The 27,782-nt window shown below is 41.1% G+C and overlaps 2 protein-coding genes across 3 annotated transcripts; both read right to left on the bottom strand.

Annotated features, from left to right (window-relative positions):
• Nucleotides 1-800: 800 nt before the first annotated feature.
• Nucleotides 801-17,207, bottom strand: LOC148829127 (protein mono-ADP-ribosyltransferase PARP12-like). 2 transcript variants are annotated; one of them, XM_088923812.1, is made up of 12 exons: nt 16,691-17,207; nt 14,576-14,711; nt 12,344-12,605; nt 11,261-11,362; nt 9,347-9,479; nt 7,734-7,902; nt 7,450-7,567; nt 7,206-7,296; nt 6,360-6,444; nt 4,793-4,923; nt 4,033-4,184; nt 801-1,008 (listed from the first exon to the last, which is right to left on the bottom strand). In XM_088923812.1, the coding sequence occupies exons 1-12, from the start codon at nt 17,017-17,019 to the stop codon at nt 989-991; spliced, it is 1,728 nt and encodes a 575-aa protein (XP_088779938.1). In that variant the 5' UTR covers nt 17,020-17,207; the 3' UTR covers nt 801-988. The 2 variants fall into 2 exon arrangements, with proteins under 2 accessions (XP_088779938.1, XP_088779937.1); XM_088923811.1 differs by having other exon boundaries at nt 801-2,245; nt 16,691-17,206.
• Nucleotides 17,208-20,739: 3,532 nt separating this feature from the next.
• Nucleotides 20,740-27,022, bottom strand: LOC148829126 (protein mono-ADP-ribosyltransferase PARP12-like). The gene is made up of 3 exons (XM_088923813.1): nt 26,502-27,022; nt 24,387-24,522; nt 20,740-22,416 (listed from the first exon to the last, which is right to left on the bottom strand). Exons 1-3 carry the CDS (start codon nt 26,828-26,830, stop codon nt 22,132-22,134), a joined length of 750 nt encoding a protein of 249 aa, XP_088779939.1. The 5' UTR covers nt 26,831-27,022; the 3' UTR covers nt 20,740-22,131.
• Between the last annotated feature and the right edge of the window lie 760 nt (nt 27,023-27,782).

Below are 27,782 nucleotides of genomic sequence, written 5' to 3'. Positions count from 1 at the left end.
ACTCACAATGAGACCACTGTGCGCTCAAATCTCTGGTGAGACATTGCTGTTGCACCATTGAGCTAAAAACCTAAACCAAATTGTTCCAGGAAAATAAAACAACCAGCTGTACAACTGGGTGCAGATGTAAAATGCTTTGGATAAAAGTAATATATACAGTAAAAGTAATATATACAGTTAATACTCCTTTCCCAAGGAATAGGAGCATCTTTTAATATATCTTGCCACTGGATTTCCTCCACAACTCTGAGGGAAGTTCTCCTCTCTCCCTCCCAAGAGTGGATAGCACTCAAAGAACTTCCTGAAAAAGCTTCTACTTTTCTTAATGTCAAATAAACACGCATTCGCTTTTAATAACCACTCAGACCAATACTGAGTCAAAGTCAGCCTAAACCTAACCTGGAATACAACTTGACACATGGGATTGACAAGGCGCAAACAAAAGGGTAACAATGAGGAGAAGTCTTCGGTCTTCGGACTGTGGGAGGAAATCGGGGACGTGCAATGGGCACAGCACGCAAACTCCACACAGCAGGTGCCCCCAAGCTAAAATGAAACACAAGACCCAAGAGCTGTGAGGCAGCAACGCTAACTCACCACAACCATGCTGCTCCAACCCAGCCTGATGAGGTTTTGCAAAACAATGTGCTGGTACTGTACTGCAGATTTGAATGCTCAAAGGTCACATACTGTAGATTCTTGTATCCACATTAATGTATTTACCTTTTTCCTTTTATCTTAATGAAACCATGTGAACACATTCCAGTAGAGAAGTGAAATAAGGAAGAGATCTATTTATATTTGGAATGTCAATCTTTAATAATACCAATACAATGCAATACAATAAGGGCACATATACAATACAGGTGATAATTCTACTAAAACTTTGTATGTTTATACTGGGATGGCTAATGGGAGGGCAATATAGACCTGGAGAGTCCAATATGATTGTTGCTGCTGGATATTCAAGTCCAAGGCCCTGGTCCAGTCACGTGCCTGAGATGTGTCCTAATCACAAGATGCAAATTGACACGAGTTTCTCAGTGGACAGTCTACCAGACACCAGGGTCAAAATCGTGGGAAAACTTAAAATTGTAAAAGATTCAAAAAGAAAAACACTATGCTAATGTACAGAATAACAAGTGTAGATTTTAAAACAGAGACATGTTGAGATGATGTAATAAGCCAATAAGGTCTTACAGCATTGATAAACAGATTAAATCAAATTGCAAAAATAATATAAACTGTAGTAGCTGATGTAAAATAATTCAAAGGTCAGTGTCAAGTTTCTCACACTAATTAGACCAATAATAGTGACAGGTTAAAGGAGCTGAATCAATTTAGTCTTGGAACAGGAGATTATCAGTGTTACGAGCATAGCCGGCATCAATTAATCCTCATTATTCAATCTCCCCTATTTAAACCCTCTGTTCACTCCTAGTCCTCGCTTGGTATTAGGAATCTATCTGCCTCCTGAGCTTGCATTGTCCTCAAAACCTCTGATTTTTGCAGATTTGTTATCAATTTTAAAGTCAGTGCTAAGGTGCATCTTTTGTCTTTCTTTCATCTGGTATAAGGAACCTTTTTGAACATTGTAAGAAATACTAGAACAAATGGATCATAATCAGAATGAAAGAAAACTTTTTTCTGCATTATCACTATTTCTATCGCAATAAATGTAAAACATAAAAGCAGCGTCTTGCCGTCTCGTGAATACCATTTTACTGTGTAAAAACGCCTCATTTCGTCCAGGCGTTTTTACACAGTACCTCATTTTTAATTCCAAATTTGTATATAAATCAGTAAGTTTGCAAAAGACAGTGGAACTTCTCGGTCTCTAAACCCAGAACATTATTTAAAGCATTGTGAAGGCAATCACATGCAAAACAACAAAAACATCACAGAGAAAGGAAGATACGTTTCAATAGACTGTTGTGTTTTTTGGAAATCTCTTTAAGATACCATTTCAGTATCCTGGGTGTCTGGGGCTTTTAGCTGTACTCAATTAGATACTCGGGGTAGATCTGGTGTTTCTCAAAGATCACAAAAATCGATGGGTTGGATGTCGAGTTGACACAGCTGTCGTAAAAGACCGAATTGCCTTCTTTTAAAGGAGGACGCAGATAGCCGCTGTTTCCTTGAGTGAAGTCTCCGACCAGGACTCGTGCTACAAACATAATCCTGCTGCTGGTCGTAGGTTTGGAATAGCTGTGGGAATACGAAGCATCCCTGGCAAAGTAGCTTCCTGTAAAACATCGACAGATAATGTGCTATCCTACTCCCACTGCAAGTCGTTCAAACTTGCTCAAGGACAGTCCCTCCTGTCTTACCATGTCCAGGGTTAACCACTTCAAGGCAATAAGATCGGGATTCAAAAGTTCCATTTTGCTATTATGTATACAGTAAAACCTCAACATTCGCGATGTTTGCGATTTTGCCTGCTCGTGCGAAATTATTAATAATAACTCAAGATGAGGTGCAGGGAGGGATAAGGGTGGCCTCTGCTGGGAGAAAACAGAATTGCGCCCAGGTGATCACAAAAATGAACGTACTGTAGTCGTAGTAATAATTATAATAATAATTCCTTACACTTATGTAGCGCTTTTCTGGACACTCCACTCAAAGCGCATTACAGGTAATGGGGACTCCCCTCCACCACCACCAATGTGCAGCCCCCACCTGGATGATGCGACGGCAGCCATAGTGCGCCAGAACGCTCACCACACATCAGCTATCAGTGGAGAGGAGAACAGAGCGAGGAAGCCAATTCATAGACGGATTATTAAAAGGCCAATGGGAAATTTGGCCAGGACGCCGGGGTTACACCCCTACTCTTTTCGAGAAATGCCCTGTGAAAGCACGGCACCTTTTTACAGTATAGTGTCCACTTTGGTGACCACTTTAACTGCATTACTGGACCACATTTGCCTAGTCAAGGCCTCTTCAACTACTTCACTTGACCTGCATCCAGATTCCAGTACTCATTTCCATTAAAAATACTTATTACCAAGAATAACTAGCAGTATTTCTGAAACGGTTCACAATTACTACAAACTGTAGTAATAAGGAACCATACTCTGTTTTCCCCATAAGGCATTAAGTACCGCATCTGTGACTTCGCTATTGGCGGAGATTTCAAGGTACCCTTGAGAATACTGAGGTCTAACAGCTCTGGTAGTACTACTGAGGTAGTAGCAGCTCTGGTTAACCAGAGCTCTGCCAGCTCTGTGCCGCCTCTTGGAGAAACAGAATTTGAACCTGCGATAATTGATCTTAATCCATGCTCTGGAAATCCCCCTTTACTGGCTGAGCAATTCAGGGGGTCCCACATTTACAATTATTTTTAAATGTACTGCACTGCAATACGTTCTCTTTCAGTTTTCGGGAGTCAGTCAGAAATTGGGTACAAGAGCAATTACATTTTGCTCTTCAGAATCCAAACTCCCCTGTTCCATATTTGGCCGAAATGTAATATATTTTGTGGAGGTTATGTATTCTGGTTCTGTTCTCTTTATCTTTTCTTGCTGTACTATAATTAGTATCTTTATGGAGCATTTTCACAATCACAAGTTAAGGATGTACCCACAATAAATCGTATAGCTTTCAGGATATTAGTTACATCAGATTTTTTACTCCATCTGATTAATATTAAACACGGGCTTTTGAAAAAAAGCTCTTTGTTGAGCTATGGACATATGAATATTACATTAAGCTTCTCAGATGACTAAACCATTTACATTGTGTTGTCAGGGTATTATTAACCCACTATTATTTACCAGATTAAAGCAGTTCCTTTACAAAGACAGGTAATGCTTTTATTAAAAAGTCTGGGATTCGTATGTCAAGAGTCTTATGTTAAAGTAAAGACTTCTGTGAATCAAACTTTGGGGAAACTGGGTGAGGACACTTTTACTACAAACAAGTGAAAAATTTTGTTCAGCCTCTCAGGCTTTCTTTTGAAATTGACAGGATAACTGACACAAGTATGAAAGGAGGGTGCGACAGCCTTCAACAAATACAGACCCCACTTACCTTTCCCATACAGTGAACCGTGCACACCACAGACTCTCCAGTCGAAGTTCTGCTCACAGATGGCCTCAATGAAGGACTTTTCTGTGCCGTGGAACAAAAACCGCTCCACCACTGAGTTTCCCCCATTTCTCTTCATCATTTTATCTTTCTGCCTAAGTAAAACAAAAGGTGAGGCATCGAAACAAGATGAAAACCTGGCAGATATTGTTGCATTTATGCTATATTTTTTTATTAAACGCAAGATTATCAGAGCAATTTAAATAAGCACTTTACTAGTGAGGCATTTAATTTTGCTCCACTGGACACAACCTGCTGCACCCACTTTCACTTATGGGGTAAGGGATGTAATGTATTTTCTGCATCTTGAAAAAATCAGATTTCACCTCCAATGGCTCAGTTTCAAAATTTTATTCTGCCTGGCAGTCCCTCGTAAACATCTTTAAGAGCTTGCAGACTGTGGCTTTCCTCCTCTGTGCTTCCAATGCTTTTTTTTTCTCTTTTTCCTTCGGTTTTCTCTTTATTTCTTCTTATTCTTTCCTCTTTTCATATTAATGTTGGATTTACACAGATTGTTTAGGTACCTAGTCTGCCATACCATGTGGATTGTTCACACTTATTCGTTACTGTATTATGGTAGCATGTAATATTGTCTTGTCTTCTCTGAAAATCCAATAAACACTTTGAACATAATCTGATAGGCAGGTGCTATGCAGATTTCACTGTTCTTACAGACCGGATAGTCATCCTAAAGTTAACATACCACTGGAACATCTTCCAGAGAGATGGATTCTGGATCCTCTGAATTGAGTGGATGACATTTCTTGCCATTGTTCTTCTGAAGAGGGTTTCCACTTGTGTGAATTCCTCAACAGACTTTTCTAGTTTAATCAGCTGGTAAGAAATAAAATTGGAATAAGTCAATAAATAAGAGCATTTGTTTTACACTGCTCGCAACGTACACTATTACTACTTTCAATAAAAACCATCTCCAGTTTTCTATATCATTTTAAAAGTTTAACTTTTTTACCTTTACCTTTTACCCTTTTAACCCTTTTTTTACCTTTGTACCACTGACAACCTCACTATGTCTAAATATCTCTAATGTTCCCAGACATCTTTGTAAATGAAGAAGTGATGTGTCTTGTTCTTCACTGGGTTTGCTACTTTCAGGGCTTAAGATGTGCTTCTAGATGTGAAATAGTAAGAATTTAGCACATTTCATACATTGGTACAAGAGTCGTGGGATTGCAGATGGTACCACACGATGAGGACGAAACTACTCTTTACTTCTAGAACCCTACTCTTTTCTTCTAGTTCATGATGATTGATTGCTTGCACTTATATAGTGCTTTTCTGGACACTCCACTCAAAGTGCTTTACAGGGACTCCCCTCCAACACCACCAATGTGCAGCCCCACCTGTATGATGCGACGGCAGCCATAGTGCACCAGAACGCTCACCACACATCAGCTATCAGTGGGGAGAAGAGCAGAGTAATGAAGCCAATTCATTGGTGGGGATTATTAGGAGTATGGGCCAATGGGAAATTTGGCCAGGACGCCGGGGTTACACCCCTACTCTTTTCGAGAAACGCCCTGGGATTTTTAATGACCACAGAGAGTCAGGACCTTGGTTTTACGTCTCATTCGAAGGGTGGGTCCTGTTTACAGTACAGTGTCCCTGTCACTATACTGGGGCATTAGGAACCACATGGACCGCAGGGTGAGCGCCCCCTGCTGGCCCCACTAACACCTCTTCCAGCAGCAACCTTAGTTTTTCCCAGGAGGTCTCCCATCCAGGTACTGACCAGGCTCACACCTGCTGAGCTTCAGTGGGTTGCCAGTTGTGAGTTGCAGAGTGATATGGCTGCTGGCATATCATTTGTTGCGTCTACCATACAATTAGTTCCCTTCAGCTGTATTTTGACATCACAACTTTGCTCAATTTAGTGCAGTTGTTTTGTTCTTCTAAGATGGTTTTCTTGAAATTCTAAACTCCTTATAGTTCTTAAGATGGAGTAAAACAAGCTGAGGAAGCCATTGGGAGCTGCACAGAGATCTGAAGAAAACTGGTGAGGTACTGTCCAAAATGTCATCTGCGACACTAACACACTTCAAGAAGCTTTCTTTTCATAACCAATTTATACTGAAAAACTTGCCAAACAACCCAAATCAGACTCTTGTACAATTAATGGGACACAAAAAAGGAAAGTAACTAAATACCTCCCAGAAGATTAGATGATAATATTCCTTCAACTGCTGTGAAAAATCCCAAACTGTTCACTATTCAGTCACTGAAACAGCATCCTACAACAATAATAATAATACCTTATATTCACAGTCTAGCAGAGCACTCTTGTCCCAGTGAGACGGAATGGAGACATCAGTGGAATTTGGTGTATATGAAGATCCCCTTTGCATTAAACAAAACAAGAATGGAAAGGACATTAGCAATGAGAACCTGCACTGAGGAGGAATGAAGTTTGATCCAAGCACAGTGCAAAAATCTTGCTCTTACATTTTTTATTTCATTCAATATATTTTTTTCTTTACACAGAAACAAAATTCTATGCCAGGTTTCTACGGAATTTTTTATTTTGTTATGAATGTACTTTGATATCGTAAAAATCCTACATTTTAGATGAGGAAGAGCAACGTTGGTAGAGAGCAACAACTAATGATACCAAAGAGAAAAACCTAACTCCATCTATTACACAGAACTGATAATTTGTGATGAATTAGCAACTGCAAAACTTTATATTGCCAGCTCATAGTTGATCGTGAGTTCTTGTGATCTATTTTTTGAAGATTCTGGTCAGTGTAAATGAAAGATTGCTAAATGTCAAGTTTGGTTCCTCTCACTTTGGTGTCTTTCTTTTTATTAAGACCAGTCAAAGTTGCTACAATAATAGAAAACACTAGTGGAAGCTCTAGTTGCTACAATGTAAATGGCTGATGCTCGGGGCATTTTTAAGGCTGTTTAAGGCTTTTGCACATCAGTGAACAAACAGGACCATGGATAACACATTCACATGGACAATGCATTTACACCAATATTAAAAATTATAATTTGACAATTAATATTTGTATGGGGTTCACAATATAGTCTTCTTGTCCAGCATTACTGTAGGTTAGCCTGCACCATGATAAAAAGAAAAGAGATTTTTAAAGTACCTCTTTCTCTCCACATCTTGCACAGAAACAAGTCTTGGCCTCCTTCTCACCTCTCTCTTTGTTTTATACTTCTGATTCTGCTGATACATATCTGAAAGGCACAAACCACGTTGCAAAGATTAAACAAATGTATCTGCTTAAGAAAACAGCTGAGCCCTGGTAACAGAACTACCTCCTCTTAAGAACTTAATAAATCTCCAATGCAACATGATAAAGATGTGTGTGTGAACAAACGGGTACCTACCTTTAAAGAAGAGAATGTAATCATGATTACCCACGCTGAAGGGAAAGTTGCTTTCAGTACCAGCTAAGTACACATTCTCCAAGGTTTTTGATGTGACTGTTGACACTACCTGCTTGTCCTGCAAGAACCAAAACATCCCAAATGAGTTCATATCTCCAAAAGTACTTAAAAAGCATGAGTGTAGTGATATTCACATGTTCTCAATAATCACCCAGTTTAGGTTTTAAACTCACGGGGGCCTATTTTTAAGCAAAAATACTGTCAGCCAAACAGAGATGACTCACTGAGCAGCCATACTCCACCCACTTCCCGAACTCGTTCTTCCAGTACCAGACCCATTCTGTTGTGAGGATGACGTGTGGAGGTTTGGTGACAGAGGAGGCTGTGGAGAGACGCCTGACTTCAGCCGGGCCGCAGGTCATGGTGAGGAAATTCACAGCTGGAGACCCCAAACTGTCAACACAAACAAGCCCTGCTAAGTACTTTTAAGAAAGGGGTTTCTTCGACACAGATGGCTCATACTGTTTCAGCTATGGCGACTATTGAAGTGTCTTTAAGAATCTAGGGACAATGGTCAGCACCAATGTCAACATTTTCAGTTCTCTGAGCTTCTAAGTGAGGTTATGTTTATGAGATGTAGGGGCATGAAATTAACAGAACAAAGAAATCATCAGATTTACCCTGGGTTTACCTTAGTTATCTAAATTCTTGGTAAATCATTAAGAGTGATAACAGTCCAGGAACACAGCATAAAAGGGCACATACAGAGAGAACAGGGAGAGGAGGACACAGAAAGGACAGAACGGAAGTGACAAGAAAGAGGAGAGGGAGAGAGAAAGCAAGAGCTCCTTGTCCAGATCATCCAGAAGGACCAGATTTAAGTTGCCGTGCTGTTGTTTTTAGGAAACTCCTGATTTCCTGTATAGAGAATCCCTCAGTTAAAAAACAGCCTCTCCTGGCTAGTGCGTGCATTTTTAGAATAGAGAGATAGGTTCCCATTCATTTTGTAGTCTAATAATAATAATAATTGCTTACACTTATATAGCGCTTTTCTGGACACTCCACTCAAAGCTCAGGTATTACAGATAATGGGGACTCCCCTCCACTACCACCAATGTGCAGCCCCACCTGGATGATGCGACGGCAGCCATAGTGCGCCAGAACGCTCACCCCACACCAGCTATCAGTGGGGAGGAGAGCAGAGTAATGAAGCCAATTCATAGATGGGCTTTATTGAGAGGCCATGATTGGTAAGGGTCAATGGGAAATTTGGCCAGGATGCCGGGGTTACACTACAAACCTAGTATCCAGGTTTACAGAGAGAAAAGAGATTTAACTGTAGGTTGTGAGCTGTTAAATCAACATTCCTGAGTTATCTTCACAGCAGCAACTTTAATTTGAATGATCCGTGACCCATCTGTCACTGCAGTACAATTATTCAATCCAACCATTTTCTAACTGCTTTATCCAGGGTTTAGAGGGGACGCCCGAGCCTATGCTGGAAAGCAACAGGCACAAGGTGGGATACAATCTGGAAGGGACACCAGTCCATTGCAGGGCTCACATAGACACAGATGCACACACTCACAACAAAGCCTCTTTCTCCCAGGAGCCAATTAACCCACCAGTATGTCTTTGGACCGTGTGAAGAAACCAGAGCACCTGGAGGAAATCCACGTGAACATGGGGAGAACATGCAAACTCCACTCAGATAGAACCCCAGGACTTAAACCCAGGGCCCCAGCACTGCAGAGCAGCAATGCTAACCACTACATCACTGTGCTGTCCTGGTACAAATATTAATCAATTAAAAAATAAATCTTTAAAATATTACCCATCAAAATGATTAAACACTGGAAATATCTTATGGTAAATTATCAAGTATCATGTATGGTACCTTGTTGAATTTTCTGGGTTGCAGTATGCCTTTTCAATTTCTTCCATGTTGGGAAGATTTTTCCAGGTTGTCCCATCGCTGTCTAAGATCTCCCACTTGTAAGGCAGATGGTAGTGAACACGAACACACTTATCTGGAGAAAACGGGAGAGCAACAGGAGCCCATATGTTACAAAACACATTGCGGGTAATGAGGACATGCATATATGGTAGAATAACCAGTATTTTAACCAATTAAAGCTAAACTCCTGTTGTATACAGAATCCATTTGTCAATCTGTCTTCCCAAATTCTTCTGTAACTGTTTAATAATGTCAAATAACTGCTGTAGACAGGTGCAAGGTTTGAAGTTCGGAGACATTGAGCTGTCATGCTGTTTTCATTCTGAATGACTCTGGTTGTTTTGCTGGAGAGTGATGCGATGTCACAGGACAGTAACTGTTCAGTATTGGAGTGCTGATACGGCATTATACTGTAGATTACTGCTCCAAGGCAGAATTAACCCCCTATTAATAATAATAATAATTGCTTACACTTATATAGCGCTTTTCTGGATGACGCGACAGCAGCCATAGTGCAGCAGAACGCTCACCACACATCAGCTCTCAGTGGGGAGGACAGCAGAGTGATGAAGCCAATTCATAGAGGATTATTAGGAGGCCATGACTGGTAAGGGCCAATGGGAAATTTGGCCAGGACGCCGGGGTTACACCCCTACTCTTTTCAAGAAACACCCTGGGATTTTTAATGACCACAGAGAGTCAGGACCTCGGTTTTACGTCTCATTTGAAGGACGGCGCCTGTTTACAGTATAGTGTCCCCGTCACTATACCGGGGCATTAGGACCCACGTGGACCACAGGGTGAGCGCCCCCTGCCAGCCCCACTAACACCTCTTCCAGCAGCAACCTTAGTTTTGCCCATAAGGTCTCCCATCCAGGTACTGACCAGGCTCACACCTGCTGAGCTTCAGTGGGGCTGCCAGCTGGGAGTTGCAGGGTGATATGGCTGCTGGCAAAGTCGGTGAAAGTAGAAAGTGGGTGTTGAACCACAGACGTTCCAACACATGTGCACAATTTACCTTTTTTTGACCATATGCACTCAATTAAGCAAATAAGTCAGTTTTACTTTACTTTTTCCCTTATCTTCCTCAAAATGAAAATCCAAAATGTAAACTGTGAGAACCCATGTTTACTCGCCATGTCATGAAAGATTTCACATAAAAATGACTCTTGAGAATCCTACAGATCATGTCCACTAAGAAATAAAAGTACAGAAAGATCATTCAAATGAATTTTAAATGGTTTAATTCTCCTTTGAAATATTCCCTACTGTAGTGTGTGCACTGGTGGCATAGCTGCCTATACCTAGCAGGTAGCCTTTGACAATTCCTAACCACTGCATAACTGAGATTTGTTGCTATTGCATTGTTTAAGAAGTGGTAGTGAGGAGTAGTGATTCAGACTCTGGACTTACTGTATAACTAGAAGACTGTGAAACTAAATCCTAGGTGAGGCCCTGTCATTATATTTAGAAGAAGAGTATTTCACAGTTGCTCCAGTAAAAACACCATGTTGTACAGCCTTCTTAGCATAAACACTCCTTACATGAAACATGCACGGGACATACTGTATGTAAGTGAAGCACCACAATAAACGTCCTCTAAAAAAGTGTGGCGTGTAACACTGATATAATTGTGATTCACAATACTTTTTCAGTCAGCTTGGAGACATCCTCCTCAGTGCCACTTCATATGTTGAAAAGTGATTGGTGAACAGAAAAAGCCACATAGGCAGGAACAGCAGCAGCAGGCAACACATTCATTGAAATATATCAAAGGGAAGAAAAAGGAAGAAAACAATGTAACTGGATGTTGCCACAGCACTGGCAAATGCTGAAAAAATCCCAGCGCCTCACCTTTGAAACTGCAGTGTTTTCGGATGAAAAACAGGCAGATTTCATTCCTGTCCACTTCATTGACAGAGCTTGTTGACACATGTCTCAGGCGCTCTTTCTTTCCTATGGACACAGTAAGAGTTTAAAGAAGCTGACTGCGCAGTGATGACATTGTGGTGTAAGATAAAAGTCAGGGGAACTGTTTCTTCCACTGGGGATACTCAGTTGAGTTTGCTTTAAATACTCTGGTAATTTTACATTGATTTAACTGAAAATGAAACATGTCTACCCATCCTTGCATTTTCTAAACTCTTTATCTAAGGCAGGGTTGTGGGAGATCTGGAGCCTAGCTGGCAAGCAACACATATAGGATAGGACACATCCAACATGGGACTGCAGTTCATCACAGGGCAGACACACAGACACAAGCCCGCACTCACTCAAACCAAGGCCAGATTTGACAAAAAGCCAATTAACCTACCAGAACTGTTTGTCTTTGGACTGTGGGAGGAAATTCAAGCACCTGGTGGAAACGCATGTGAACACAGGGAGAACATGCAAAGTCCACGCAGATAGTGCCCCAGGTTTGGAATTGTACCCAGGACCCCAGTGCTACGAGACAGCAGTGCTAACCACTGCACCACCCTCTAAACACGTCCATGCTAGATTCAATTACTTTTGAGTTTTAGGTCCAAATATTGAAATCACCTTAGTGGTGGAAAGAGATTGAATATAGGGCCCTTAGATATTATAACTGTAACATTTGTCTTACTCATAGATTTCACTGTTTTGTGACCCAGTAGGCATTTTACAATTTAATACACGTTTAAAGCTTACAACAGATACATTAGAACTGACAGATGGTGTACTGTATACCACACATGTCAGAGCTGGAAGCAGGATTATGTGAAATAGCACAATAATGAATCAGATTAAAAACAAATTAGACATGGCCATTTAGTTCTCAGGGCTACAGGTACAGGAGTGTCACTTCACTCTCATACTACGTAACCTGTAATCTTCAAGGACATTCATTCAAAGAAAAACTCCATTCAAATGATCAAGGCTTTCTGTTGTCTCATCAAACGGGTCGATTGTCCTCACCTTTTGCTGGAGTCTGAGCAGAGCTGTCAATCCTGTACTTGTTCTTATAAATGGCAGGCAGGATATGGATTTGTTCTGCACTGAGGCCCCTGCCTGACAAAATATTCCGGGCATTCATGTCAAATGAGTGGAACCTCTTGCAATTACCACCAAACTTGCAGTCTCCTTGTATGTAGTGCTGGCAGACATGAAGGTTGGTGCACCTCTCCTTGAAGGTACAGGACCCATATGGCCCACTGCCCTTATTGTAATGAAGGCAGATCTGTGAAGTATGAACAACAAATAATTAATTATACTTGTATTCCTAGATTATCCCAATATTCCATATTGTAATTCTATTGTATTGTATTGTATTCTACTTCCCAGCTGACCCAAACAGTGAAGTAATTTGTTTAAAATGTAAGGCTGAGCACTGTATGGCCAAGACAGTGCTGGTTCAAGCTTGGGGACCATCATCAGCCAGCAGCCATATCACCCTGCAACTCACAACTGGCAACCCACTGAAGCTAAGCAGGTGTGAGCCTGGTCAGTACCTGGATTGGAGACCTCCCGGGAAAAACTAGGTTGCTGCTGGAAGAGGTGTTAGTGGGGCCAGCAGGGGGTGCTCACCCTGCGGTCCATGTGGGTCCTAATGCCCCAGTATAGTGATGGGGACACTATACTGTAAAAACAGGCGTCGTCCTTCGGATGAGACGTAAAACCGAGGTCCTGACTCTCTGTGGTCACTAAAAATCCCAGGACGCTTCTCGAAAAGAGTAGGGGTGTAACCCTGGTGTCCTGGCCAATTTTCCCATTGGCCCTTACCAATCATGGCCTCCTAATAATCCCCCTCTATGAATTGGCTACATTACTCTGCTCTCCTCCCCACTGATAGCCGATGTGTGGTGAGCATTCTGGCGCACTATGGCTGCCGTCGCATCATCCAGGTGGATGCTGCACATTGGTGGTGATGGTGGAGGGGAGTCCCCATTACCTGTAAAGCGCTTTGAGTGGAGTGTCCAGAAAAGTGCTATATAAGTGTAAGCAATAATTATTATTATTATTATCATTTGTAACTCAACTTTCCCCCTGGCTACTGGTGCAATAGTAACTCCTGCGGACAGCCAAGCACCTGCAGGATGGTGGCTCACAGTGTTATCAGTGATAGATGTGTCACTCCTACAATCAGTAGTAATGCTCCTGTCAGCACTATGGATCTGCAGAGTGTCAGATGACAAAAGGATCTGACTGCTGGTGATGTCAAGGGTGCCTATCTGCAGGCTAACTCACTACTGTACATGCAGAGTAGGAGTTGAAGCCAGCTGGCCAAGCTGACATATAATTGGTAGTCCCAATGAGAGAATAACTGGTGAATCCACATTTTAAAACCAAAACATAGGCAATATAGCACTATAGTGTATGGAACTTATTAGTAGCAAACTTCAGATAACATCAAATTTTAACATAATAAAATAATAAGGGGAGAATAAGGAAAGGATTCATTTTAAGCTCACTAAGAACAGAAAATTCGAAGTTATGAAAAGTGCTGCAAACTGAAAAAGACTAGACACAGTAGTACTTCGGTGCCATTTTTGGGGAACAAGGACAATGTTCACTGACACTAGTGTCTGCTACAGGGGTCCTCACACAATAGTGCTCAGCCGGTTTAGTAATACCCCTGGGATTCCAACAAGTGCTATTTTCTGGATTTTAATTTGGAATCTTCAGACTACAGGATATTTCTACACTTTTTGGGAAGAAGCCTACATGAGAAGAACCAGCAGACACAGCTAATATAAACTGCTGTATTAAAAGAACTGCATCTCTTTAGTCGACCATGAAGGCAATTCAAAGGAGAATGGGTAAAAGTTACGTAGACTGGGTAAACAAGGGGACTATTTAGATTCAAGAGTGGAACAAGGACACTGGCCTACACATAGAAAATAAAAGTGAAAAAGGTTTAAGGTGAGGAAAAGGACATGGTTCTTTACACAAAGAGTTGTGGGTGACGGTAACAGGCCTCCCAGCCAGGGGGTCCAGAAAAAATAGTTTCCTTGCAGAAGCTGCTGGCCAAAATATTCAATGTTGTAACTCAACAAACAAACGACCTAGATGGACAGAATAGCCTACTCTTGTTCATGACCTTTCTTCTAAGTCGTTATAAGACTTTTTAAAAGCATTTTATTGAAACCAATTTCAGGATTTGTCAAGTCTTTTTGTGAAACCCACACTGCCTTGTCCCGAGATCCTCACCTCAGGCAGAAGGTAGGAGTCGTTCTGCAGCAGGAGCTGAAACAGCTCAGCTTCGTCCAGGTCTTGCAGAAAATGGGCTCTCAGAATGGCTCCATTGTGGTCCGAATGGATATCGTGTGAGTTTCTGCATTTGTTCCTGAAAAATAAATTGAAAAGAGGAAGTTTTAGAGTGCCCTACCGTTAAAGGTAGTGCTGTGCAATAGGGCTCAAGGAGAAGAGAAAAATCAAATATTTATATTCTACTTACCACCATAAGTCTCAGCTCCACCCTAGCTCACTTGATTCAAGTAAGTCAACAATCCAGAATATTAAGTAACAGTTTTATTTCAAGAAATGCATTTGTCTCTACTGCCTCTCAATCTAGCTTCCCATCTAAATAGTCTATGAACTGTTGCTGAGAAGCAGCTCCTGGCTTAAAATCAGGGTACTGACATACAGTACATTACCCACACAAACCTCAGGGTGAGCACCCCCTGCTGTCCCCCCACTAACACCTCGTCCAGCAGCAGCCTTAGTTTTTCCCAGGAGGTCTCCCATCCAGGTACTGACCAGGCTCACACCCACTGAGCTCAAGTGGTTTGTCAGTTGTGAGCTGTCCAGTGATATGGCTGCTGCCAAAGTGTACAGTAGCTGCAATCAATTGTCCCTATGAATACTGGCTGCTTTATAGTACCACCTCTGCCAACGAACGTGGAACGTTCTTATGAATAGCTCGAGATATAGTGCCTACCCATAAAAAACATCAGACGCTCTGCCTATTTTCTCAACCAGTTACAAAAATACTGTAAAATAAAACCTACATTTTAATTGCAAAATACTGTATCACTATACTGTATACTGTAAATATACAGTAGGCATAATGTCTTTAGCAGATAAACTTTAAAAACCTTTTTAAAGTTTATCACTAGGACCTACTTAAATTTTAAAAAAACACCCCTTTTCCTTTTATTTCCATGACACCCATGAATGCAGTCGGGTTCTTCTGAGTAGCACCTCTACAGTCTTTCTGTAAAGTTTTTCCAAAAAAAAAGCAAATCGATTATCCAAGCCTCTGCATTCCGAATAAGTGTGAAAGTGACAAGCACTCACACATTTAACAATATAATAACCAATCAAGTATCGCTTGTTCCGGTTTATTATCCAATTTAAAAAAATCTACATGAACAGGCTGCTTTTTTGTAGATTTAGGTATGTTACTTTACCCGCTGGACGTGCTGTCTGCCTGCTGACCTGTGTTCCAGTTCATACGGGGGTTAAAACGAGAAATGCCAAATCGCAGTTATCAAAACCATCACAAAATTAGACCAACCTCCCACACGCTTATCAATCCCGTCATAATGATGCAGCCACATCATACGTGGTTACCACAAAAGATCTGAATAAGAAACAACAAAACGTTTTTAAAGGATCTATAAGGCATCTTTTACTCTCTTTATACAGTTTTGGCACATTGGTACAATGCAGAAATTTAAAATCCCTTTCAAAATGGGAAACCAGGTAATAAAACAGAGAAGTCAGTCATAACCAAGTCCAAGTTGATGCAACGTAAGCGGGGAAGTGCGTGAACTTTTGACTGCCGAGCAGCCGTCACGGGGTACACCCCATCTCTCCAAACACATATCTTCCTGTGAGATCACACCGTGCTCAGTTTTTTAAGAAAAAAACAACCTTCATTGAAAAGTGGGAAGAGAAGTAGTCAAGTAACTGGAAAGCCGCAAGACAACCCAAATTGAAACCGCAAACTTCCAACAGGGCATAGCAACAGGCGCTTCCGCAGAATATACAGTATAATGCATTCGAGTTTGACACGATACTTTTAACATCAACCTTCATTTGGAGAATCTGTACAGAAGATAAATAAAGATATTAAACCAGGAAGAAGTGGCACTTCGCTTTGTTAAATGTTTTACTGGGCAAATGTGGGGGTAGAGAAGTCAGTCAACATACTGTACTAAATGCGGGCGCTGTGTAATCCGCATTGAATGTTTGAATACCGGTATTAATCTTATTATTTGTTTTAATCATCCGTATTCAGGGGGTCAGTGCTTTAACACCCCTCCTTCACTGGATCTGCTCCAAAACCAGCTCAGTCCCCCTCTCCGTCTCACGTCTTACCTTCCTTGGCCGTATCTGCAGTGACCGCAAACGAAATATCTGCACAGATGGAGATCTTCGCAGGTGTCACACTCGGGATAACTTTTGCACAACCGCAGTCTTGTCTTGGCGACTATTATGCTGTCAGGGCTCAGGTCGCACCCCGGGATCTTTTCCTCTCTGCCCTGAACTATGACAAACCTACTGCTGTCGCTCAGGACGTCGAAGAGCCGCCGGTCTCCCACATTGAAACTCTGGCAGATAACACCCTTAAGCAGCCGATACTCCAGGCACCCCTGGTTTCTGCAAAGAGCTTTCGTGGCACAGTTAGAAAGAACGAGACCAGACATCTTGACAGAGAAACTCCTCCAGCTCTCACTCAGTTCCCCCCCTGTTTTCAGACACTCCGAGAAATGAAACTGAAACGAAGAGCAAGGCAAGTCCGTTTATCAAATCACCAGCAGGGGGGCAGTCTTTCCTTTCGTTCATGAACTGCACTTTATTTATGTACTGCTTGAGAATGTTCTTTTTTTCTGTTTTTATATTAGTCTAGTAAAGTTCAAAATGCCGCTAAATCAAAAAGACGTAATAATCTATCAAGTTCTACATATTTAATAAATTACAACGTTTCTGACATTGTAGCATTGTTACAATTTCATTTTACATTGTTACAAATTGTGACATTTTTTCGTCTGGACATAATAGAGTACAAATATTACGATTGGAAATAAGTTATTTTATCACAAGAATAGAATTATATTAATTGAACAAACAGTGAGGTATATAAATCCAAATGTGATTTATAATATTATTGTGAGCTTAACACAGTACTGGAATGAGAAATGATAGGAATAAGAAAGAGAAAAATAGGTATATAATGCAAATTCTGCTAATTAAAATTCTAATTTAATAACTGGAAAAATGAAATATTACCTAACACCTAATATTATAGTTGCATAAAGCTATACAACAGATTTAATTGGTTGCAACTGAAGGTAAACAGAAAGGGACATAGATTGCCTTAAGACCTACAGTATGTACAGTAAGTTTAGGCATTGATACAATTGGAAAGCTTTAAAAATGTGATTCCTGTGAGACAATTGCATACCTTATCTTACTGACAGATTGCATCAGGATGACTTTTACACAGTGTTGTATGCAAGACTGTGTATCTACAGTATGTGTCTGCTTGGTAGTTTGTTCATGAAAGAAGAAGATATTCTTAACTGTCTTGAACTACGAACAAAAGTGCCAATAAGGTTCCTTGGAGTACGGTTAGTTCTCTGCAAGTGCAGGAGTTAACATTCTTTCAACAACAGTGAGATGGACACTGACACAACACAGTCTCAATGGGCATGACATTTTGCTGAGGAGAGGAAAGACGGTGAAAAGGATGAATCAAAGCTCCCCACAGAGCAAACAAAATCCAATAACAACAGCATCAAATTTGATCGTCTTGTAAATTATGTAAGTGCTTCTTTCTAAGTAAGGCTCACAGTAACTCAGGGAACTCTTATTCTGGGAGCACAGGGCATAAGGCAACAACCTGAATTTGACACCAGTTCATCACAGGACACACATACACAGGGATAATTTAGAGATACTGTTTAACCTAGACAGTACAGTATGTCAGCAGGAACTGGGAACATGTATCTGAAGAATATGACCCAGGAGTCAAGAGCTGTGAATCAACAGTACTAAACCAGTACTAAACCATGCCTCTGAGCCACAGTGCTATCAGCTTTAAGGAATTGTTGAAGCATATATTGCCTATCCAATAAATGTTTGATACTAGATAAACTACATACAGTCAAAAGCTATTAACTGTTTTAAGGATTTTGATTGTGAAATCAAAACCTGATTTATTGTGAGGTTTCATCTGTTTGGGACTTGCAGTTACTGCTGTATATACAGTACTATACCTTGAAGCAAGCTATTTTTACTTACCACATGATGGCAAGATAAGACTGCGCTCATAAAGAGGAAAGCCTAGCGTGCTGGCAATTCGGCAGTAAATCACGTTTGACCCTCTTCGGACTCCGTAGTGTTATTATTCCTCTTTCTGAACATGGAGTCTTAAAACTGCATGAGCTGTTTTATGGACCCAATTATTTGTGTAAATGCTAGGTAGTACAGAGGAGAACCATGCTCAAGATTTAGAAATTTCCGTCTGAATTAAGTGACGAAGAATATTATTTGCCCAGATTTCTGAAAAATATATCTCATGCGATTGGACAGGAATGTTCCTGGCAAATTACAAGCAACGAAGATAACAATCTGTAATTTACGAAGCATTGCAATTAAGCAAATGTGTGCAATTCAGACTCGAGTGCTAAACGAGCTTTCTTTCATGTTTGTGGACTCCGTTTAAAGCGAGGCACATCGACATACAGTTTATAATGAGCGAGATGTTGTATCTGAGCCCCGTTCCGTTGGAGCAAGCCGTCCTGGAGACTTTCTTTTCCCAGTTGGGGATCTTTTCCTTCGACAGGGCCAAAGACTATGTCGAGAAAGAGAAAGATGGCAGCAAGAGCGTCGGAGCTAGCTGGTCGTCTCTGTTGGCGGCACTGGCGCATCTGGCCGCAGCCGAGAAAGCCTATCACAACATGACCTTTCTGGGGCAAAAACTAGGTATGGAGTACCATGTATACTTGCTGAGTGTTACATTATTTTGTCCACCGACTGTATTGAGGACATACTCTCCCACACCCTTTCAGTAGCTTTTCCAGTTAAGAACTAACCTTTTCCTTTAGCTTTGTCTAAAACAGGTTTCTTAGTATCAGCTGACGGTTGCTTGTTTCTCACATGACTTACTTTTCTTTAATGCAATAAGTAGTTACATGTATTGTAATTATTGTTCCCGTTTTTTAATTTTTCTGTACGTTCTGCCGATAATTCTTTGTTAATTATATTTGCAGAATCTTATCTTAAGCTGCATTTATAGATCTTATTCTGAGCCTTAAAACGTGTGCCCGCAGTGTTTTGAAGTGACTCTTTCAAGTTTAGGGTTTACATTGCTCAAGTTAAATCGAAGCTAATTGGATAATTGCTTACAAAACAACTTAAAAAATGAAAGGTAAACTTTCTGTGCTTTACTCGTTTTGCCTTTCACAGTGTTTTAGCCTCAGATAAGTTTTCAGTATTTGAACAGTTTGTGGATGTCTCTGAAGAAATAAAATGGCAAATGATTAAAAATATTTACCTGACATCATTTCATGCTCCCAAATATAGAAATCCTCTTTGAAAAGTGAATTCGGTGAAAGACTAAGGACTCTAAATTCAACAGAGTCCAGTAAACTCTGTTTATTGTTGTTAGTCTCTCTGGACAGACTTTGGGACTATTTTTTTTAGTGGTACAGGGTGTCATCCATGTCTTCAGAAATGCGAGTACGTGTTTCACAAATTTTATTGTTGGAGTGTTGCTTGCACAGCAAGTTTATCGTTTTACATTGTAATTGGTGAACTTGCAGTAGGTAAGAAATTGTAATAAAGTACTGTGACAAGAATGGATATTTTATTTATGGTTCAAAGAAAGTAATGCTTTGAATGCATTTAATAATTAAAGTAGATCATTTCCTTGTGTTGAAGTGAGCAGGCAGAGCGATTTACAACCATGATCATTAGCTATTGCGTACTAAGTGAACATTCTGCTGTGTGGTCTTGTGTTTAAAAGCTTTTCAGGAACAAAATACTTTAAAGACATACTGTACAGTAAGTGCATTGAGTTTGTATTATTCTTTAAAAGTACTGATGGAGTGCCACGATGCTCTCTTTTATCTGTCAGGTTATTTTAGAAGAATATTACCAATACTAGACGTTGCAGGAGGCTGTACATTAGGGTTGAAGACTATTGTGTAAGTCACTGACCTCATTCTGGTCTTAAAAGGGCTCTCATTAGGACTTTCTTAGCTGATTCCAGCAGCTGTGCATTTGATTGTCTCTGACATCCATCAGGAGAAAGATTTTAGTGCAGGGTGTTCAGCTCAACCTTTGCACCTCTCGTGTCTCCAATTCAGAACTATTCGTACAGATGACACAGCTGGTACCTGTGAGGTCACTTTATTTATAAACAGACAACAGTGCGCTGCATGTACATAGCAAAGTTTGTGCTATTATTGTTTTGAATGACTTAGCTACAGTAAGTCCATCTTTGAAAATTGGGTTATTATTAATAATTTAGGTGATTTGTTCAATGCAACTTACATTCATGGTTATGAATGAACTCTTAAATAGTTCAGCAATACAACATACCAAAGTCTGATACTACAATCAATCAGCATTACTTACCAAAGCATTGCACAGCGCAGTTGATACAGGCTGTAAAAGTGTACTTTACAGGGATTATAGCAAAACAGTATCCAAAGAAACAGTTTAAACATCTCGACAAAGCATCAGAAGAGGGTGCATCTCTGATGTTTTATGGCGTCATGTTCCACTACAGGGGTGCAAGGCAGGAGATGTTATTGGAACAATGTGGTACATATATTCTGAAAGCAGGAAGGTGGGGGACTGTGTCTTGTATCAAGGGTACTGGCGATGTAGGGGACAGAGAAAGATATGAGTTCCGAGAAAGATACCTCAACCAAAATGAGAAGATGATCATATGGATTCCTGGGTTCACAAGCAATAATGACATCCAAGAATCAGATGCTTTCAGACTGCTTATTGAATATTTCTAAAGTGTAATATCCCAATAAGCTTTGGCATCACTCGTTTGGTTACAGTTCAACCGCTTGGCCATAGGATGAGGAGGCTCGCACCCTCATTCACAGAGAGCGGAATTAAACGGGGCAGCTGCAAAGGTGGAGATGGGGTGGAGGACAGATGCAGGATGTGAAAAAAAGAGTCTCCAGAAATTATGATGATTTAGAGGAGATGGGCGAAGCAGTGGAGCGGAGCGATGGCTCTGTGGCTAAGGATCTGCGTCTGTGACTGGAAGGTTGCTGGTTCAAATCCTGCAGCCGGCAGAGGAATCCTACTCCGTTGGGCCCCTGAGCAAGGCCCTTAACCCCAACTGCTCCAGGGGCGCCGTATAAATGGCTGACCCTGTGCTCTGACCCCAGGCTCTCTCCCTATCTGTGCGTCTGTGTGTCTCATGAAGAGCAAGCTGGGGTATGCGAAAAGACAAATTCCTAATGCAAGAAATTGTATAGGGTTAATAAAGTGATGTTATAAATTGGCTTGTCTGTCTAATCCCATTTAAAAACTTCCCCCGGCAGGTGGCCAGTCTTTTTTCAGCCGCAAGGACTCCATCAGAACCATCTACACCTCCCTACACAACGAACTGAAGAAGGTGGCAGCCACGGGCCGCAACGCAGTCGGGGGGACTGCCCCCTACCTGGAGGAGCTGCTGTCTCACCTGTCTGAGCAGCTCTGTTTTTTCATCCAAGCCCGGATGGAAATCGCCGACTTTTACGAGAAGATGTACTCCATTCAAATGATCAAGGCTTTCTGTTGTCTCATCAAACGGGTCGATTGTCCTCACCTTTTGCTGGAGTCTGAGCAGAGCTGTCAATCCTGTACTTGTTCTTATAAATGGCAGGCAGGATATGGATTTGTTCTGCACTGAGGCCCCTGCCTGACAAAATATTCCGGGCATTCATGTCAAATGAGTGGAACCTCTTGCAATTACCACCAAACTTGCAGTCTCCTTGTATGTAGTGCTGGCAGACATGAAGGTTGGTGCACCTCTCCTTGAAGGTACAGGACCCATATGGCCCACTGCCCTTATTGTAATGAAGGCAGATCTGTGAAGTATGAACAACAAATAATTAATTATACTTGTATTCCTAGATTATCCCAATATTCCATATTGTAATTCTATTGTATTGTATTGTATTCTACTTCCCAGCTGACCCAAACAGTGAAGTAATTTGTTTAAAATGTAAGGCTGAGCACTGTATGGCCAAGACAGTGCTGGTTCAAGCTTGGGGACCATCATCAGCCAGCAGCCATATCACCCTGCAACTCACAACTGGCAACCCACTGAAGCTAAGCAGGTGTGAGCCTGGTCAGTACCTGGATTGGAGACCTCCCGGGAAAAACTAGGTTGCTGCTGGAAGAGGTGTTAGTGGGGCCAGCAGGGGGTGCTCACCCTGCGGTCCATGTGGGTCCTAATGCCCCAGTATAGTGATGGGGACACTATACTGTAAAAACAGGCGTCGTCCTTCGGATGAGACGTAAAACCGAGGTCCTGACTCTCTGTGGTCACTAAAAATCCCAGGACGCTTCTCGAAAAGAGTAGGGGTGTAACCCTGGTGTCCTGGCCAATTTTCCCATTGGCCCTTACCAATCATGGCCTCCTAATAATCCCCCTCTATGAATTGGCTACATTACTCTGCTCTCCTCCCCACTGATAGCCGATGTGTGGTGAGCATTCTGGCGCACTATGGCTGCCGTCGCATCATCCAGGTGGATGCTGCACATTGGTGGTGATGGTGGAGGGGAGTCCCCATTACCTGTAAAGCGCTTTGAGTGGAGTGTCCAGAAAAGTGCTATATAAGTGTAAGCAATAATTATTATTATTATTATCATTTGTAACTCAACTTTCCCCCTGGCTACTGGTGCAATAGTAACTCCTGCGGACAGCCAAGCACCTGCAGGATGGTGGCTCACAGTGTTATCAGTGATAGATGTGTCACTCCTACAATCAGTAGTAATGCTCCTGTCAGCACTATGGATCTGCAGAGTGTCAGATGACAAAAGGATCTGACTGCTGGTGATGTCAAGGGTGCCTATCTGCAGGCTAACTCACTACTGTACATGCAGAGTAGGAGTTGAAGCCAGCTGGCCAAGCTGACATATAATTGGTAGTCCCAATGAGAGAATAACTGGTGAATCCACATTTTAAAACCAAAACATAGGCAATATAGCACTATAGTGTATGGAACTTATTAGTAGCAAACTTCAGATAACATCAAATTTTAACATAATAAAATAATAAGGGGAGAATAAGGAAAGGATTCATTTTAAGCTCACTAAGAACAGAAAATTCGAAGTTATGAAAAGTGCTGCAAACTGAAAAAGACTAGACACAGTAGTACTTCGGTGCCATTTTTGGGGAACAAGGACAATGTTCACTGACACTAGTGTCTGCTACAGGGGTCCTCACACAATAGTGCTCAGCCGGTTTAGTAATACCCCTGGGATTCCAACAAGTGCTATTTTCTGGATTTTAATTTGGAATCTTCAGACTACAGGATATTTCTACACTTTTTGGGAAGAAGCCTACATGAGAAGAACCAGCAGACACAGCTAATATAAACTGCTGTATTAAAAGAACTGCATCTCTTTAGTCGACCATGAAGGCAATTCAAAGGAGAATGGGTAAAAGTTACGTAGACTGGGTAAACAAGGGGACTATTTAGATTCAAGAGTGGAACAAGGACACTGGCCTACACATAGAAAATAAAAGTGAAAAAGGTTTAAGGTGAGGAAAAGGACATGGTTCTTTACACAAAGAGTTGTGGGTGACGGTAACAGGCCTCCCAGCCAGGGGGTCCAGAAAAAATAGTTTCCTTGCAGAAGCTGCTGGCCAAAATATTCAATGTTGTAACTCAACAAACAAACGACCTAGATGGACAGAATAGCCTACTCTTGTTCATGACCTTTCTTCTAAGTCGTTATAAGACTTTTTAAAAGCATTTTATTGAAACCAATTTCAGGATTTGTCAAGTCTTTTTGTGAAACCCACACTGCCTTGTCCCGAGATCCTCACCTCAGGCAGAAGGTAGGAGTCGTTCTGCAGCAGGAGCTGAAACAGCTCAGCTTCGTCCAGGTCTTGCAGAAAATGGGCTCTCAGAATGGCTCCATTGTGGTCCGAATGGATATCGTGTGAGTTTCTGCATTTGTTCCTGAAAAATAAATTGAAAAGAGGAAGTTTTAGAGTGCCCTACCGTTAAAGGTAGTGCTGTGCAATAGGGCTCAAGGAGAAGAGAAAAATCAAATATTTATATTCTACTTACCACCATAAGTCTCAGCTCCACCCTAGCTCACTTGATTCAAGTAAGTCAACAATCCAGAATATTAAGTAACAGTTTTATTTCAAGAAATGCATTTGTCTCTACTGCCTCTCAATCTAGCTTCCCATCTAAATAGTCTATGAACTGTTGCTGAGAAGCAGCTCCTGGCTTAAAATCAGGGTACTGACATACAGTACATTACCCACACAAACCTCAGGGTGAGCACCCCCTGCTGTCCCCCCACTAACACCTCGTCCAGCAGCAGCCTTAGTTTTTCCCAGGAGGTCTCCCATCCAGGTACTGACCAGGCTCACACCCACTGAGCTCAAGTGGTTTGTCAGTTGTGAGCTGTCCAGTGATATGGCTGCTGCCAAAGTGTACAGTAGCTGCAATCAATTGTCCCTATGAATACTGGCTGCTTTATAGTACCACCTCTGCCAACGAACGTGGAACGTTCTTATGAATAGCTCGAGATATAGTGCCTACCCATAAAAAACATCAGACGCTCTGCCTATTTTCTCAACCAGTTACAAAAATACTGTAAAATAAAACCTACATTTTAATTGCAAAATACTGTATCACTATACTGTATACTGTAAATATACAGTAGGCATAATGTCTTTAGCAGATAAACTTTAAAAACCTTTTTAAAGTTTATCACTAGGACCTACTTAAATTTTAAAAAAACACCCCTTTTCCTTTTATTTCCATGACACCCATGAATGCAGTCGGGTTCTTCTGAGTAGCACCTCTACAGTCTTTCTGTAAAGTTTTTCCAAAAAAAAAGCAAATCGATTATCCAAGCCTCTGCATTCCGAATAAGTGTGAAAGTGACAAGCACTCACACATTTAACAATATAATAACCAATCAAGTATCGCTTGTTCCGGTTTATTATCCAATTTAAAAAAATCTACATGAACAGGCTGCTTTTTTGTAGATTTAGGTATGTTACTTTACCCGCTGGACGTGCTGTCTGCCTGCTGACCTGTGTTCCAGTTCATACGGGGGTTAAAACGAGAAATGCCAAATCGCAGTTATCAAAACCATCACAAAATTAGACCAACCTCCCACACGCTTATCAATCCCGTCATAATGATGCAGCCACACCATACGTGGTTACCACAAAAGATCTGAATAAGAAACAACAAAACGTTTTTAAAGGATCTATAAGGCATCTTTTACTCTCTTTATACAGTTTTGGCACATTGGTACAATGCAGAAATTTAAAATCCCTTTCAAAATGGGAAACCAGGTAATAAAACAGAGAAGTCAGTCATAACCAAGTCCAAGTTGATGCAACGTAAGCGGGGAAGTGCGTGAACTTTTGACTGCCGAGCAGCCGTCACGGGGTACACCCCATCTCTCCAAACACATATCTTCCTGTGAGATCACACCGTGCTCAGTTTTTTAAGAAAAAAAAAACCTTCATTGAAAAGTGGGAAGAGAAGTAGTCAAGTAACTGGAAAGCCGCAAGACAACCCAAATTGAAACCGCAAACTTCCAACAGGGCATAGCAACAGGCGCTTCCGCAGAATATACAGTATAATGCATTCGAGTTTGACACGATACTTTTAACATCAACCTTCATTTGGAGAATCTGTACAGAAGATAAATAAAGATATTAAACCAGGAAGAAGTGGCACTTCGCTTTGTTAAATGTTTTACTGGGCAAATGTGGGGGTAGAGAAGTCAGTCAACATACTGTACTAAATGCGGGCGCTGTGTAATCCGCATTGAATGTTTGAATACCGGTATTAATCTTATTATTTGTTTTAATCATCCGTATTCAGGGGGTCAGTGCTTTAACACCCCTCCTTCACTGGATCTGCTCCAAAACCAGCTCAGTCCCCCTCTCCGTCTCACGTCTTACCTTCCTTGGCCGTATCTGCAGTGACCGCAAACGAAATATCTGCACAGATGGAGATCTTCGCAGGTGTCACACTCGGGATAACTTTTGCACAACCGCAGTCTTGTCTTGGCGACTATTATGCTGTCAGGGCTCAGGTCGCACCCCGGGATCTTTTCCTCTCTGCCCTGAACTATGACAAACCTACTGCTGTCGCTCAGGACGTCGAAGAGCCGCCGATCTCCCACATTGAAACTCTGGCAGATAACACCCTTAAGCAGCCGATACTCCAGGCACCCCTGGTTTCTGCAAAGAGCTTTCGTGGCACAGTTAGAAAGAACGAGACCAGACATCTTGACAGAGAAACTCCTCCAGCTCTCACTCAGTTCCCCCCCTGTTTTCAGACACTCCGAGAAATGAAACTGAAACGAAGAGCAAGGCAAGTCCGTTTATCAAATCACCAGCAGGGGGGCAGTCTTTCCTTTCGTTCATGAACTGCACTTTATTTATGTACTGCTTGAGAATGTTCTTTTTTTCTGTTTTTATATTAGTCTAGTAAAGTTCAAAATGCCGCTAAATCAAAAAGACGTAATAATCTATCAAGTTCTACATATTTAATAAATTACAACGTTTCTGACATTGTAGCATTGTTACAATTTCATTTTACATTGTTACAAATTGTGACATTTTTTCGTCTGGACATAATAGAGTACAAATATTACGATTGGAAATAAGTTATTTTATCACAAGAATAGAATTATATTAATTGAACAAACAGTGAGGTATATAAATCCAAATGTGATTTATAATATTATTGTGAGCTTAACACAGTACTGGAATGAGAAATGATAGGAATAAGAAAGAGAAAAATAGGTATATAATGCAAATTCTGCTAATTAAAATTCTAATTTAATAACTGGAAAAATGAAATATTACCTAACACCTAATATTATAGTTGCATAAAGCTATACAACAGATTTAATTGGTTGCAACTGAAGGTAAACAGAAAGGGACATAGATTGCCTTAAGACCTACAGTATGTACAGTAAGTTTAGGCATTGATACAATTGGAAAGCTTTAAAAATGTGATTCCTGTGAGACAATTGCATACCTTATCTTACTGACAGATTGCATCAGGATGACTTTTACACAGTGTTGTATGCAAGACTGTGTATCTACAGTATGTGTCTGCTTGGTAGTTTGTTCATGAAAGAAGAAGATATTCTTAACTGTCTTGAACTACGAACAAAAGTGCCAATAAGGTTCCTTGGAGTACGGTTAGTTCTCTGCAAGTGCAGGAGTTAA

This window comes from Atractosteus spatula, chromosome 8 (genome assembly GCF_055471065.1).
Source record: "Atractosteus spatula isolate fAtrSpa1 chromosome 8, fAtrSpa1.hap1, whole genome shotgun sequence".
NCBI lineage: Eukaryota > Metazoa > Chordata > Actinopteri > Semionotiformes > Lepisosteidae > Atractosteus > Atractosteus spatula.
The sequence above is the reverse complement of the archived record's forward strand: the minus strand, read 5'-3'. Positions and strand labels throughout refer to the sequence as shown.